Source organism: Globicephala melas, chromosome 1 (genome assembly GCF_963455315.2).
Source record: "Globicephala melas chromosome 1, mGloMel1.2, whole genome shotgun sequence".
Classification (NCBI taxonomy): Eukaryota; Metazoa; Chordata; class Mammalia; order Artiodactyla; family Delphinidae; genus Globicephala; species Globicephala melas.
The window spans coordinates 134,655,929-134,670,351 of record NC_083314.1 but is presented as its reverse complement, the minus strand read 5'-3'; the positions used below and the strand labels follow the sequence as shown (position 1 = coordinate 134,670,351).

General features: G+C 35.9%; 1 protein-coding gene across 11 annotated transcripts in view; it reads right to left on the bottom strand.

Moving 5' to 3' along the window:
• Positions 1-14,423, bottom strand: part of DOCK7 (dedicator of cytokinesis 7) — a 211,794-nt gene that overhangs the window by 107,427 nt on the left and 89,944 nt on the right. For 10 of the 11 annotated variants that reach the window (XM_060304849.1, XM_060304856.1, XM_060304861.1 and 7 more), the window contains exons 15-18: positions 13,984-14,101; positions 10,689-10,759; positions 6,833-6,971; positions 5,783-5,884 (exon numbers count right to left, since the gene is read on the bottom strand). In XM_060304849.1, coding sequence (XP_060160832.1) covers positions 5,783-5,884; positions 6,833-6,971; positions 10,689-10,759; positions 13,984-14,101 — 430 coding nt within the window. Of the gene's footprint in view, positions 1-5,782; positions 5,885-6,832; positions 6,972-10,688; positions 10,760-13,983; positions 14,102-14,423 lie in introns of those variants that run through there. The other variant, XM_060304904.1, reaches the window with a different exon arrangement.

The following is a 14,423-nucleotide window of genomic DNA, read 5'->3' as shown; positions in this document are numbered from 1 at the left end:
ATACACTGGGTGGCTTAAATAACAGAAATTTATTTTCTCACGGTCTGAAGACTAGAAAAGTCCAATATCGAGGCGCCACCATGGTCAGTTTCTGGTGAGAACCCCTTCCTAGCTTGCAGATGACCACCTTTCACTATGTCCTCACACAGCCAAGAGAGCAAGCTCTCTGGTGTCTCTTCTTACAGAGCACTAATCCCAGCATGAGGACCCATCCTCATGACCTCATTTAACCTAATTACCTCCCAAAGGCCCCATCTCCAAATTCTATCACATTGCGGGTTAGAACAATTTAGTCCACAGCAGAATAAGAAACACACCTGAGGTCAGTGGGAGCTGGGAGTGAAATTTTGGATATTATGTTATACTGCCTTTCAAAGGTATATGAGATTAGAAAAAAAATCAACAACAAAAAAACTTTCATAATCCCACACCCCTTTGAGAGCGAAATTTGGTATATATTTTCCAAACTATTTCCACCCAGTTGCTGATATATCTACATATTGAGTTTGGTTGTCACGACATTATTTGTTTGTTTTTATATTTTTATTACAAATGTCCCATTGGGATATTTAAATCTATATCACTCCTCTTAACTACTGTATCATTGTATGGCTGTACAAAAATTTAATTAAACAAACCCTTGGTAGACATCCAGGTAATTTCCATTTTTTACTTTTTGCTAATACCAATAATCCTGTAATTTTCTTCTTTAAATTCATACAACAAATATTTACTGAAGTCTCTACACAGTTTTCTAGGTACTAGGGTTTCATGATAAACATAACATCTGCTCTCAGGGAGCTTACTACCCATCTCTTGTAGAAAAAAAGAAAATAAGAATTTCAGATAGTGATAAGTATTTAGTAAATGAAAATGGATTAAAAATGATAGACTGTATTAGCAGTGTGGAGGAAGGAAGGGTTGAAAGTTCATGGAGTGAGGGAAAGCCCCTCTGAGGAAGTGCTATTTGAAATATATAATGAAATAAATATAATGAAAAGACTCCAGCCATGAGGAGATCAGGAAGAAGAAAGACAAAATTCAAAGACTGAGAGGCTGGAAAAAATTTGGAAGAAGCTGTAAGTACGGAACAAGGGGTGTGGTGGTAGTAGAAGATGACGCTGTAGAAGTGGAAGAGCCCAGGTCTTTCAGAGATTTCCTGTAGGTCGCAGGAAAAAAGATCTAGATTATATTCTAAGTACAATGAAATTCCGAAGGAACATTTTATTTTGATAATAAACACTAAATCTTAGTAATATAATGCTGAATAAAAAAAGCAAGTCTCAGAGGATTATTTATAGCATAATAACCTTTTCATTAAATTCATAAAATAAGCAAAGTAAACAATGTATTCTTTAGGCACATATATACCTCAATTAAAAAGTAGTTTTAGAGATTTCCCTGGTGGTGCAGTGGTTAAAAATCCGCCTGCCAATGCAGGGGACATGGGTTCAAGCCCTGGTCTCGGGAAGATCCCACATGCCGCGGAGCAACTAAGCCGGTGCGCCACAACTGCTAAGTCTGTGCTCTAGAGCCTGTGAGCCACAACTACTGAGCCTGCGTGCCACAACTACAGAAGCCCACGCGCCTAGAGCCCATGCTTCACAACAAGAGAAGCCACCACAATGAGAAGCGCGCGCACCGCAACAAAGGAGCAGCCTCCACTCTCCGCAACTAGAGAAAGCCTGCACGCAGCAACGAAGACCCAGCACAGCCAAAAATAAATAAATAAATTTATTTTTGAAAAAAAAAGTAGTTTTACCGGGGGGGTGGGGGTGGGGGGTGATTGAGATTGGGAGATTGGGATTGACATATATACATTAATATGTATAAAATAGATAACCAATAAGAACCTGCTGTATAAAAAAATAATAAAATTAAATTTAAAAAATAAAAGATTCTATGGGGAAAAAACCTTACAGAAAAATGGTCTGAGGGTATCTCAGTCAACAAAATAAATGGCCTCTCACCCACTTTATTTCTGACCCACATAGGCTGAGATCACCAAGGAATTCTTTTCCTTACCATACAGACCATTTATACTCAGTTTTATTTTACCCTAACTCTGTAGTACTTTTTTTAAATCATTTTTTTCTCCCTAATATTTTACTTCTTTGCTTGTTAACATCTCTCTTTGCAGCTCTACGTTTCTTATTCTCAAAATCTGATTCCTGGCTCACCCCCCTGCCCCCACCTTCCCAGAAATGATTGGAAATACAGGTGTATAACCAACTCAGAAGATTTTTTTTTTTTTAAGTTCAGTACATGAAACCTCCAACCACATTTGGCCATTCACCATTCCAGACATTTTGGTAGGTGTTGATTTGCCCCTAATATTTTGATGTTTGTAATACACTAAATTCTCCATTAATCAGAATGGAATATTCTGGTTAAATTTCTAAAGAAGATACACTTTTTTTTTTTTTTTTTTTTGCGGTACGCGGGCCTCTCACTGTTGTGGCCTCTCCCGTTGCGGAGCACAGGCTCTGGACGCGCAGGCTCAGCGGCCATGGCTCACGGGCCCAGCCACTCTGTGGCATGTGGGATCTTCCCGGACCGGGGCATGAACCTGTGTCCCCTGCATCGGCAGGCGGACTCTCAACCACTGCGCCACCAGGGAAGCCCAAGAAGATAAACTTTTTAATAAACTTTTGCTCTTGCTGGAAATAAAAAAAAGTAGTTTTAAGAGGCTAGTTTTCAAAACAATGTGAATGTACTTAATATCACAGAACTGTACACTTAAAAATAGTTAAAATGGTAAATTTTATGTTATGTATATTTTACCACAATTTTTTTTAAAGCCTAGCTTTTTGTAGTTAGAAGGAAGAAGAGTATGGAATAAGGGAGGAGCACATAAGTGATGTAAACTATTGTCAGTGTTCTAGCTCTTGGATTGGGTGGTGGATTCATGAGTGTGTATTATATTATTAAAATAACAAAAAATTGAAAAGCATAACTATCCTCAGGTGTAACCGCTGTTAAGTTCAAAAATATCCTATATGCTGATCTTTGCATACCTATGCAAATAGAGATGATAAACTGCCATGCTAGTCTATATGTCAATCTTGTATGAATCTTGTAAGCATGAATCTGCTTCCTGGAGCCCAATAAACACTAATCCTGAAAAGCTGATGACACTGAACTGAGATAAATTCACTAGAATCACTCTGTTGAGGCATATTGGGGGGCCAAGGTTTTCCTCTCACCATAAAGTTCCAACAGTATTCAACAAGAATGAGTCCAGTTTGGGACATTTTATGTCTGAGATATCTACAGAACATCCTGGCAAAGACATCACTAGGCTTTTTAATTTACCAGACAAATAACTGGCAAGAAATGAGTGAGCAGAGATGCAGATTTAAGATTCATCAACTAGCAGTAGGAGTCAGGAGCATCTTGGTCCTCTTGTAAGTTACATACTACACCACTCTGAGAGTACTGTTCACAGAACTGCAGTCAGTGATCCTGCCTGGGAAGAGTGTTTACAGGTTCAGAGTGAAAAGAACATGAAAACTTCAGGGGGAAACACCAGAAAACCAAGAAAATGTGGTGAAACAAAGCCAACAAAGGTTCACCTTCCTTTTTACCCAGTGTTAAGAAGAAAATGATCCATTTATCACTGAAAATTACCACTGAGTGAAATATAATAAAGCAATAGTTCACTAGTTACAGAAATTAGTTTCTCAGTACCTAAGTGTGATTATATGGCAAGCTTCATATTCTAAGGTCCAAAGAACTGTTGAAGTTAACACATATCAGAAGTTCTCTGACTTTCTGAATCAAAGAGAGCTCAACCTCAACCAGGAAAGTGAATACAAAATTGCATCAAGCAATGACCTATAAAAGTCAAATATTTAAGTATTTATCTCTTACTTGCTTTAAATTAAGCACTAAAATTAATATATACTATGCTTTAAATATAATAATGGGGCTTCCCTGGTGGCGCAGTGGTTGAGAGTCTGCCTGCCGATGCAGGGGACACGGGTTCGTGCCCCGGTCCGGGAGGATCCCACATGCCGCGGAGCGGCTAAGCCTGCGCATCCGGAGCCTGTGCTCCGCAACGGGGTAGGCCACAACAGTGGGAGGCCCGCGTACCGCAAAAAAAAAAAAAAAAAAAAAAATATATATATATATATATATATAATAATGATGCTAAGAATATATACTGTTCTTTTAATATAGTAATTAAAATATACAAAAGTTTAAGCACTTAATCAGGTAGTTTAATCTCACATATCAATCAGCCATACTATGTATCTATAGTCAAATCCAAATTATCACCATATTCTTTATATATGAACATACACGTTGTAGCTAGAAGAAAACCATCAGCCTCCCCCTTTAGAAAGCTGACCTTGAATCTGCAAATCAATTAAGAACAAATCTATAACTTCCATAAAATTATATTTTCTTTTAAAATATTTCCTTCTGGGGGTTTCCCTGGTGGCGCAGTGATTGAGAGTCTGCCTACCGATGCAGGGGACACAGGTTCGTGCCCCGGCCGGGAAGATCCCACATGCCGCAGAGCGGCTGGGCCCGTGAGCCATGGCCGCTGAGCCTGCGCATCCGGAGCCTGTGCTCCGCAACGGGAGAGGCCACAACAGTGAGAGGCCCGCGTACCACAAAAAAAAAATATATATAGATATATTTCCTTTTGAAATACGATGCTACCCCTGACAGAAGACTAATTTATTTTACTGAAAAGATATGTTCCTGGAAAACTGAATGAAAGATTTGGGGGTTGGGGGGTTTCTGTCCTATTTCTTTCCTACGGTCTTTATTCATTCATTTAATAAATATTCATTAACTGTCTACTATGAGCCAAGCACTAGTCTAAGCACTGGTAGATACAGCAATGCATAAGAAAGACAAAGTCCTTAACCTCATGGAGCTTATACTCTGTAGACAATAAACAGATAAACAAAGATATATGAACTATAAAGTCAGTGGTAAGTTTTTTTTTTTTTTTGGCTGCGCCCCACGGCATGTGGGATCTTAGTTCCTGACCAGGGATCAAACCCAAGCCCCTGCAGTAGAAGTGCAGAGTCTTAACCACTGGACTGCCAGGGAAGTCCCAGTGATAAGTATTATGAGGACAAACAAAGGGATAAAAAGCGGTGGAGGCTGCTACTTAAAACAAAGTAATTATAGATGACTTCTCTGAAGAGGGGATATTTGAGTGGATATCTGAATTAAATAAAAAGCAGGTCCTGTGATAGAGCATTGCCAGCAAAGGAAAGTACAAAGGGCCTGAGATGGGAATGTGCTCTTCATGTATGAGGAACAACAAAGGCGCTGTGCTATATAGTCAGGGCAGAGTGACAGAGAATGGTGAGAAAGGAGGTCAGAGCAGTAGCCTTACATTGCCTTTTTTTTTTAATTAAAAACAATATAAATTTATTTGTGAAAACTTTTAAAGTTCTATAATGAAAAATAAATGCCACCAGGAGAACATTCACAAGACACATTTCAGATTAATGGTTACAAACAATTGTAGTCAAAGCATTAAGAGACATTGGTAATCATCATGTAACCGTTCTCTCAAAAGGCACTTTGGTTTTTGAACAGTGGCTACTGATTCTTGATTGAGATTTTCCCAATGTTTTTGTTTCTTTCAAGTCACATATGTCATCATCAAAGCTGCTAATGTCCCTTGGAAAATAATATTATTACTTCACTATATACATACTTAGAGAAGAAACAGCAAGTTTGAGAAAACTATCTTTGTAATGAAAAGCCCATTTCATTCAAACTGGAGAATTTCAATGTGAGAGAAACTGACCTCAGGAGATAGTACAGAATAAGCCTGTGGCGGTTTTTCCAGTGAGACCGGTAGGCAAAACTGCCCAGTCTTTAATCGTCCATTCTGAAGCATCGGTATCCACTTTTAAATAAAAAGGAAACAATATTAATTTAAATATGTTTGTTATAAAAGTAATTACTTGGAAAATCTGTTTTAAGAACTTGGTATGAGCCAAATTCGTTTCACATCACTAAACACCAAGGGGATTTAATTATCAGGTAATAATAATAGGTTTTCATAATTCCTCTAAAGAAGTTTTCCCAACAATATTTAAGGAGGATCCCCAAAACATTACCAACTAACTATGCAATACTTAAATCTATAGCAGGTCCTCATTATCCAAGGGTAAGTTGGTAATAGAAAGTAGAAAAGGCCACAAAGTGAATCAATTTTAAACTGGGGTAACAGTGTCAATGTAAATAGGGAAAGAAAGATTTGATTACATAAGAATGTTGGAAACAAAACTAAGAAGTATGACATAAACTTATTTTCTTACATTTAGCAAAAATTCATGTCATAAGCTGAAGACAAAAGATATGTATCAAATGTTAGTTTTTCTCTTTTAGGTGAAGGCGTGCCTTTCTGACAAAATTGTGGTAGCACACTCTGATGTATTCATCTTAGGTTTACTTTTGTGATTCAATAGTAATGATTTTCAAAAAATACTCAGGCGTTTTAATTGCTTTAATTAAGACAATTAAAAAGGGTTTTAATTGCCAAGGGTCTCTTTTAATCATTTTACATTCAAACCATTTTCTTCTGAAGAACACTTAAAACTGTTACATTTACACAGTACTGTTGGGTAAATATACAATAATCAGGACCAACACCTAAGTGTTTACACATGTTAGTTAGTTAATTAATGACACTGGTTAACTATATTGAGAATTTTCTTGTTATGATGACCCTTCCTAACGAACATGGGGAATCAGATAAGGAATACTCAAATAATAATGAACACCAATTATCTTAAATATTGTTAATTATATTTAAGATCAAAGGGCTAAATATTTAACGAAATATACTTACCGTGTATCCAACAGGAGTTTCAAGAGGAGTATTTTGTTTTTGTTGACAACTAACATGATAAAAAGTAAAAAGCAAGTGATGATGGTCAGTTAAAGTAGCAGGGAGTTTAACCTTGATTTCTTCATGAAAATCAGGAGACCTTCATACAAAAACAAAACAAAACATCAATAGTCAGTAATGTGTTCAAAATAAACAATTATTGCATTTGTATGTTTGAGTAATTTTAAAATTAATTTCAGGATTCATGCTTAATTTTTCTTCTAGTCCAAAATATTTTTATTTCCAAGCTCTTAAGTAAAGTAACTAACCCCTACTTCCAGATGAGGGAGCTGCCACTGTTTCTGAAATTTCTCATCCCATTTTTATTAATGGGTTGAGTAATCCTACTATTTGAAAATTCATTAATAGTCACCACCTTGATGCTGAAATCTTCATTAGATTGGAAACTGTATAAGAGAAGAGACTAGGGCAAGGCTTTCTATATTTATAAACCAATTTGGATACATATTACATAGAAAAAAAATAATGAGCTTTTATAAGTGTATATCTTATAACCATACCATAGAAAAACATTTTTCTGTTATAGGAGTACAGCTTCATAGTAAGACTAAATTGTATTATCCTTTTGTTAAAAAAATAAGAAAGAAAGAAAGAAAAAAGGAATCTTTAGACAACTTGGTATCAAGATGGGCTCTCTATGCAATGTCTTATATCTATCATTCCATTGCTAAAGAAATAAATGTTACCTAAACATGGACAGTTGTGTATTGACTGACAGCTTTACAAAAAAAAAAAAAAAAAAAGGACAAGGAAAAGAGAAAAAAGAAAAGAAAAAATCAGGGAATCCCCACAAATTGCAATGTGCCCCACCATTTAGAAGGGCTCCCAGCTACTAAGGAATACAACAAATATCATATTTGATCAAACCAATGGCACTTGCATCTCAATATTCATTGAGAGTGGGCCCTAAGAGCATTTTTATAAGATAGCATGGCTGCTATTTATGATATAGACCTAAAAGGGATAGAACCTTAGCATCCCCATCTCCCATATTCAGTTAGTATCTCTCTGTTGTATTCAATGAAAATACAGCCAAACCATATAGTTCCAACTACCTTTAAAGTGAAGCCCATCCCACCAGTTAGGGATTTTTCTCTGATGCTAAATATGTCAAATATTCTTCCATCTCAAATAAGCCTCAAAAATGCTAACAGGTGTAGATCTGATCACAGAAAAATTAAGTGGCATAAGGCTTTTAATACCCGTAAGAAAGGTAGCTAATGCTAGCCATCTGAGAATTTGATGACTTTGGTGAATAAAAGATGCTATAGATCTTATTACTGATCTCACTAATCACCACTGAATTATGAGAAAGTTGAATTTACTAGTAATGTTAGACTGTATCATTTTAATTCTACTAATGCTAAGAGCAACAAAATAAAGACCTAGCCACAAACTGAGATACTTTTAGAAAATACAACCTTCTTTATAAATATCTTTTCTGGCTTCTAGTGCTTTAGTTCATTTCTTTCCTGAAATCATATTATGTAAAGGCTCTTATGGAAAATTAAACATCTACAAGTTATTCATCAACAAGTATTTTTAATTACCCACCATTAGGCTAAGCACTGTGTTACTTTTGTGGTGGTTTTAAAGATGAACATAAGAAAAATAACCCTCAAAAATATATAATTCAGTAGAAATATAAGTAAGACACACATATATCAATAGCTATGCTATAAAGCAGGGGTTGGCAAACTATGGCCACAGGCCAAATCCAGTCCACTACTTCATTTGTAAAGCCTACAAACTAAAAATGATTTTTATATTTTTAAGTGCTTAAAAAATTCAAAAGAATATTTCACTTGAGATATTAAATGAAATTCAAATTTCAGGGTCCATAAATAAAATTTTATTGGAAGACAGCCATGCCCATTTATTTGCAATTTACTGTACATGGCTACTTTTGCACTACAACAGCAAGGTTGAGTAGTTGCAAGAGACCAGATGGCACACAAGGCCTAAAATATATACTATTTGGCCCTTTTTAGAAAAGTTTGCCGACCCCTAGTGTACAGCATATAAGGTTAAGTGCTTCAAGAACAGAGCTGAATCGATTACTTCAAGTTTTAGATCAGGGAACTGTCATTTAGGAAGAGATATATGATATGGGCCTTAAAGTATGAGTAAGAGTTCAATTAGAGGGAACCAGTATTACAACAGAAGTAAGATCCAAGAAAGGCCCAGAAACAGGACAGCACAAGATATGCTTGGTAATGAGGCAGAAATACAATCATCAAGATGTAAAAGATGATTGTATATTAGACAAAATAAGAAGGAAGGCAAGAATGTCTTACATTTTGAGTCAGAGCAACTGGAAAAATCGTAGTACGATTAATCAAAATAAAGAGTCAGACAGCGATTGGCTTAGGAAGAGAGTTGACAACAAATACATGGAAATTGAGAAGGCAGCAGGCACTCGAATGAATACGCCTAAAAGGCCACTGAAAATACACATCTGTATCTCAGAAAGAAGGTTATGAGAGAAAATAAACAGGGGGAGAATATTATAGAAAAAGAAGGATAAAGGCAAAACTTTCGTATTTTGTGTGGAAGGCCTATGTTTTAAAGAAAAAGAAAAATTAGAATAATTACTATTAAAAAAAAGTGTTCAAAGGGATAAAAGGAAACCAAGAGAGGGTCATAAAATAAACATGAGAAAGAAAAGTTTTAAGGAGGGTAAGGAAAAACCATGCTACACAACAGCACTGAAGAAAGACTTTTTTTTTAAGTATAGAAAACAAATTTTGTGGCAATAAGAGATGGAGCCAATGAAACAGAAGACTGATGATGCAAGAAAAGGAATAACTGATGGAGTCACATTCTGAAGAGCCTGGATAAGATCGTTTTGAGAGCAGAGATGAAAAGATCCACACTGAGGAAGGTGTGCGCCATTACCACCTTTGAAACAGAGGAAAGGCAGATCTGCATGGAGACAATTTGAGGTGAAGAGCACAGAAGTTGATAGATCTCAAGTTAGATGGTCTCAATCAACTTCATAAAGTAGGAACACTAGAGTTAAAGCAAACAGAAAAGAAGTAGGAGCTAGAGAAAGGGGAAGAAAAGCTTACAATAGCTACTGCCAAATGGGAAAGAAGGTAAAAAAGTGACGACAAAAAAATTTACCAAAGAACAGAGGGGCCAAAAGAAGATAAAATGCGATAAAATAAATTACTGTAGCCCCATCATATGATAAAATAACATCAATTTGTGGCAGCCCTGATTGGCACAATTTTGTGTTTTTTCTCCAATAGCATTCGATAATCAAAACAAAAGAAGGGGGAGAGGGAGGTGAAGGAGGGGGATGGGGAGGGAGGGCAGGAGGAAGAGGAGGAGGGGAAAGAAAGCAGAAGTTAAAGTTTATCCAGAGTTAACAATCAATTCCCAAAGAAGTAAAAGGGAAAGTCACTGAGTCGAAGATTTATTGGATGTTGCACCAATTTAACTGACTAATGAGTACAAACTTAGTAAAGAGTTAAGTAAAACTACAAAGTGTCAGGTGAAAATAACAGGGAAAGACCAAAGGACCAGAGGCCATAATGATAATCAATAACAATATAATAAAAATGAAAGGATCAGAGAATTTGACAGAAAAGATGTTTTGTGCATAAAGTCTTATATTTGAGATGTCTACGGAGAGAATGTGCATCTACAGGTTGAAAATTATAACTTTGATGTCAGCTGTCTTGAATTTGCACATCCAGTGCAGCAAAGCATTTGGTAAACACACTAACGTGAGTGCTAACAATGCCACTGAGAAGTGAGAAACTTTGAAAGAAATATTTGAATTCAGTACCTGTTATGATATACTACGGCTGTATAGGCTTCCTTTGAAAATTCTGAACAGCTAGATTTACCAAAGATTACCTGTAACAAATAACAGCATGTTGAAACTTTGTTGTAATAAATGCTGGATGTTTCAAATCTATGTAAGAATTTGTCTGATTTAATAACTGAGAACAATGGGCAAAATAAGCCCAATGAAGAACAATGTGCCTATACGTTCAATTGCTTAACTGTAAATTTCTTTTCAACTACAGACCCATCTGACATTCAAACATTCAAAAAGTTTCTATCCATTATATTTATATCTATTGGGCAATAAGGTACATTTCTTTCCTTTTTCTTAAAGAAGGTAAAGAATTCATTTTAAAATCTAGATGTAGCACATTATTTGGAATTTACATAAGAAATATGATCCTAGAATGGTGGCATATATCTACTATATAAATTGGTAGATTCTCCACTAAAACAACAGTCATTCTGAACGTCAAATATAAATTATTTATAAATGGTATTAAAATACCCTAATTTAGGTCAAGCTATGTACCCTTTAACTTCCAGTACTCCCTGCAAGCTACTCTACAATGGAAGAGGAGCTCCATTCTTATATTCTTACTTATGTGTTTGTTTTTTTTCAAATCCACCACATTAAAAAAAAATACACTACTACTACAATACTTTGGAGAAGGTTTAGAGGTAAAATAATTCAGTCTTGTATATCTGCCTCTCAAATTCTACCAAGCAATACTATGGTTAATTAGGGCAGCAGATTACATAAATGGCTTAATGATGTCAAGGTCATAGCTATGATTACTATGTGACAGGCTTACAATGTTATCTAGTCATAGATTAAACTTCTAAGTCTGGCCAGTCATCTCTACACATGCATGAATAGGTATGTGGACATGTCATCACACTTCTATCACACAACTGGTAAAACAACTCAAAGTTTACTCCTTATACAAAAGGGTTAAGTTGCACCATCCTTAAATAAAAAGAACATAACAGATATCTGTGTTTCTTTTTGCAACATTTCAAGCAGGTCCTTTTATTTTAAGGGTATGCAAAAGTGTAATAATTATGACTCTCCTGTATATGTCTAATTTCATCAATTTCTAAGACTACCTTACTATGTTTTTATAAAAATGCTGTTCCAGTGCCAAAATTATGAAGTTTATGATTTTATCATATCAACATTGTATGATCAAAAAATTATCTTAAGATTCATTTGGACAGTCTTCATTTTTAAAAAAATAAGCAAATATAATGTGTCTGTGTTTATACATTATTTCAAACCAGCCACTCACATAAACATAAAAGCAATATATTTTCATATCACTAATAATACACAAGAGAAAGGAATGCAGTACCTTTTTTTCCCTCTGAGAAGCTATTGTTTTTCAAAAAGTAACTTATTTTGATAACATGCAATGATATAAAGTGAAAAGTGTTCCTTTGACCATTTAACATGTATTTTTAATCATTCATCAACATAGACTGAGCATCAATTATGCCAAGCACTATGACAGGCAAGATACAGATATGAGTAAGACATGGTCCTTGCCCTCAAGGAGCTCACAGTCTAGTGGTTGAGATAAAGAAACAAGCATATAACCATAAAATGAAACAGCCCATAAAAAAAGTGAGAAGACACTAAGGTAGCACCAAATGAAGGAGTGGTATAACTGCCGATATGGCTGGACGCAGCTGGGGCTCTGTAGAGGAGGCTATATGTATGCTAAGACAAGGAAGAGTTTGTTAGGCAAAAAAATAAAAACATTATTTTACATATACTACATTTGTCATAAGCTCAAATTCATATGGCCATTCACATATAGGATAACAGAGCCATCTATTTTCACAATCCAGCATCTTTTCATTGACTATGATTAGTACATTCATTCCTTCGGCAAAAATGAAGAGCTAGTAAAAAGCATGAAATGCTCATTCCAAACCTCAAAAATAAATTCTACATTTATTGAACAAATATTTATTCAGCATGTATTACATGCAAGGATCTGGAACAGCTGCCATAGAAGAATACAAAGATGAATAATTTGTGCTTGCTGCTATCAAGATCTATAAATGTTGATGAAACTGAGGCTACAGTGGAAAGGAAAATATATAGTTTTCTTAGTAAGTATTGTAGAAAATCAAAAGAACTTGATTCAAATAACTGCCATAGAAGGCTAAAATAAAACTCTGTAAACAGTGCACCTGTTCTTAGCGCATTTTCATTCCACTAGGGTTCTTTCAGAGGTTGAACATCTACAGTGATAGATGTGCTCCTACTCCATAAATTGAAAATCTACTTTCATGGAACCTGAATTTACTAGTGTCCCACAAATCCTAAATGACAATGTGGGCAGTCAAGAACCTCCCCAATCTAGCCTCAATCTACTATTCCTGACTTATCTTGCATTGCTCTGGCTCACTGGCAACTCACCACTCTACCTCTGTTGAAGGACATTCTCCAACTTGAATTGCTCTCCTTTCCCCACAGTCTAGACAGATCCACTGCTATGAACATTTTAACCACCTTTGAGGCATTCTCTCCTTCCTCTGAACACCTATACCTTTGAAACCCTATACTACCAATCTTCTAATAATTAGCACATACCTTGGTTATCAATATTGGCTGCAAAATGTAATCCCTTGGGGAGATTTAAAAATACTGATATCTGCCTGGTATCCCACCCCAGAGATTATAATGTAATTGGAATGGGATTGTCTGGGCATTGGTATTTTTAAAAGCTCCCCAAGTGAGTGTAAAATGCAGCCAAAGTTAAGAACTACTGCCAGAGTTTCTCAACAAAGATGGTAAGAACCATGCAAATTAGAATCACCTGGGAGGCATTTTCAAACTATACCACAACCCCATAATACTACCCACCACTTTCCACCTCCCTTACCTGGCCTTTCATTCTAAAGGCCGGGAATCAGCATCACAGATGGAAGCGTAGAGAAGAGGTATCTGCTCTGTTAAGAGTACCCTAGGTGATTCTGATCTGGCCCTCTTCTGAAGTTCATTATTTTAAAATTTTATGTATTCTGAATATCCTCTAGATTATGTCTTATTCATCTTTGTATCTCTGGGAGTGCCTAGCATATACCAAGTCCTCAATAAATAAGACTTCAAATAAACTCATTACTACCTGTACAGGAAGTAATGAAGTCAGAAATTTTGTTTGCAAGATCACATTCATTTCCAGTTCAGAGCTGCCAACCAAGTGATTACCTTCCCTGCCCCCAAAAAGGTCTATTTGAACCGTATATGAAGAATAGAAAATGTAAAGAACATTTCTTACCGGCATGGCATTGCTAGGATCCTCCCCATACATAAACTGGACTTTAACTGTTATATTTCTGGCAGAACCTTGACGGTTGGCAAAATTGAGACTCTGAGGGTATATGTAGAGAAGGTTTCTGTGAAGGCAATAGTATACATGATAGTGAATACATATCTAAAAACACTATGTATCACTACTACACACCACAAAAGAAACAGATGAACAAATATTGAATTATTAGCATTTGCTAGACACTATGCTATTTTCACATACAATGTTTGATTTGATCCTTAGAGCAGTCATTCAAACAGACAGCAATCAAATATACCCCCCTTTTGCAGATGAACTGAGGCCCAGAAAAGTTAAGAGATTTTCACATACAATCAAATAAGTGGCAAAGCCGAAATGAGAATACAGTTCAGTCAGACTTAAAAATGCATGTTCTTTCCTCTAGAAGA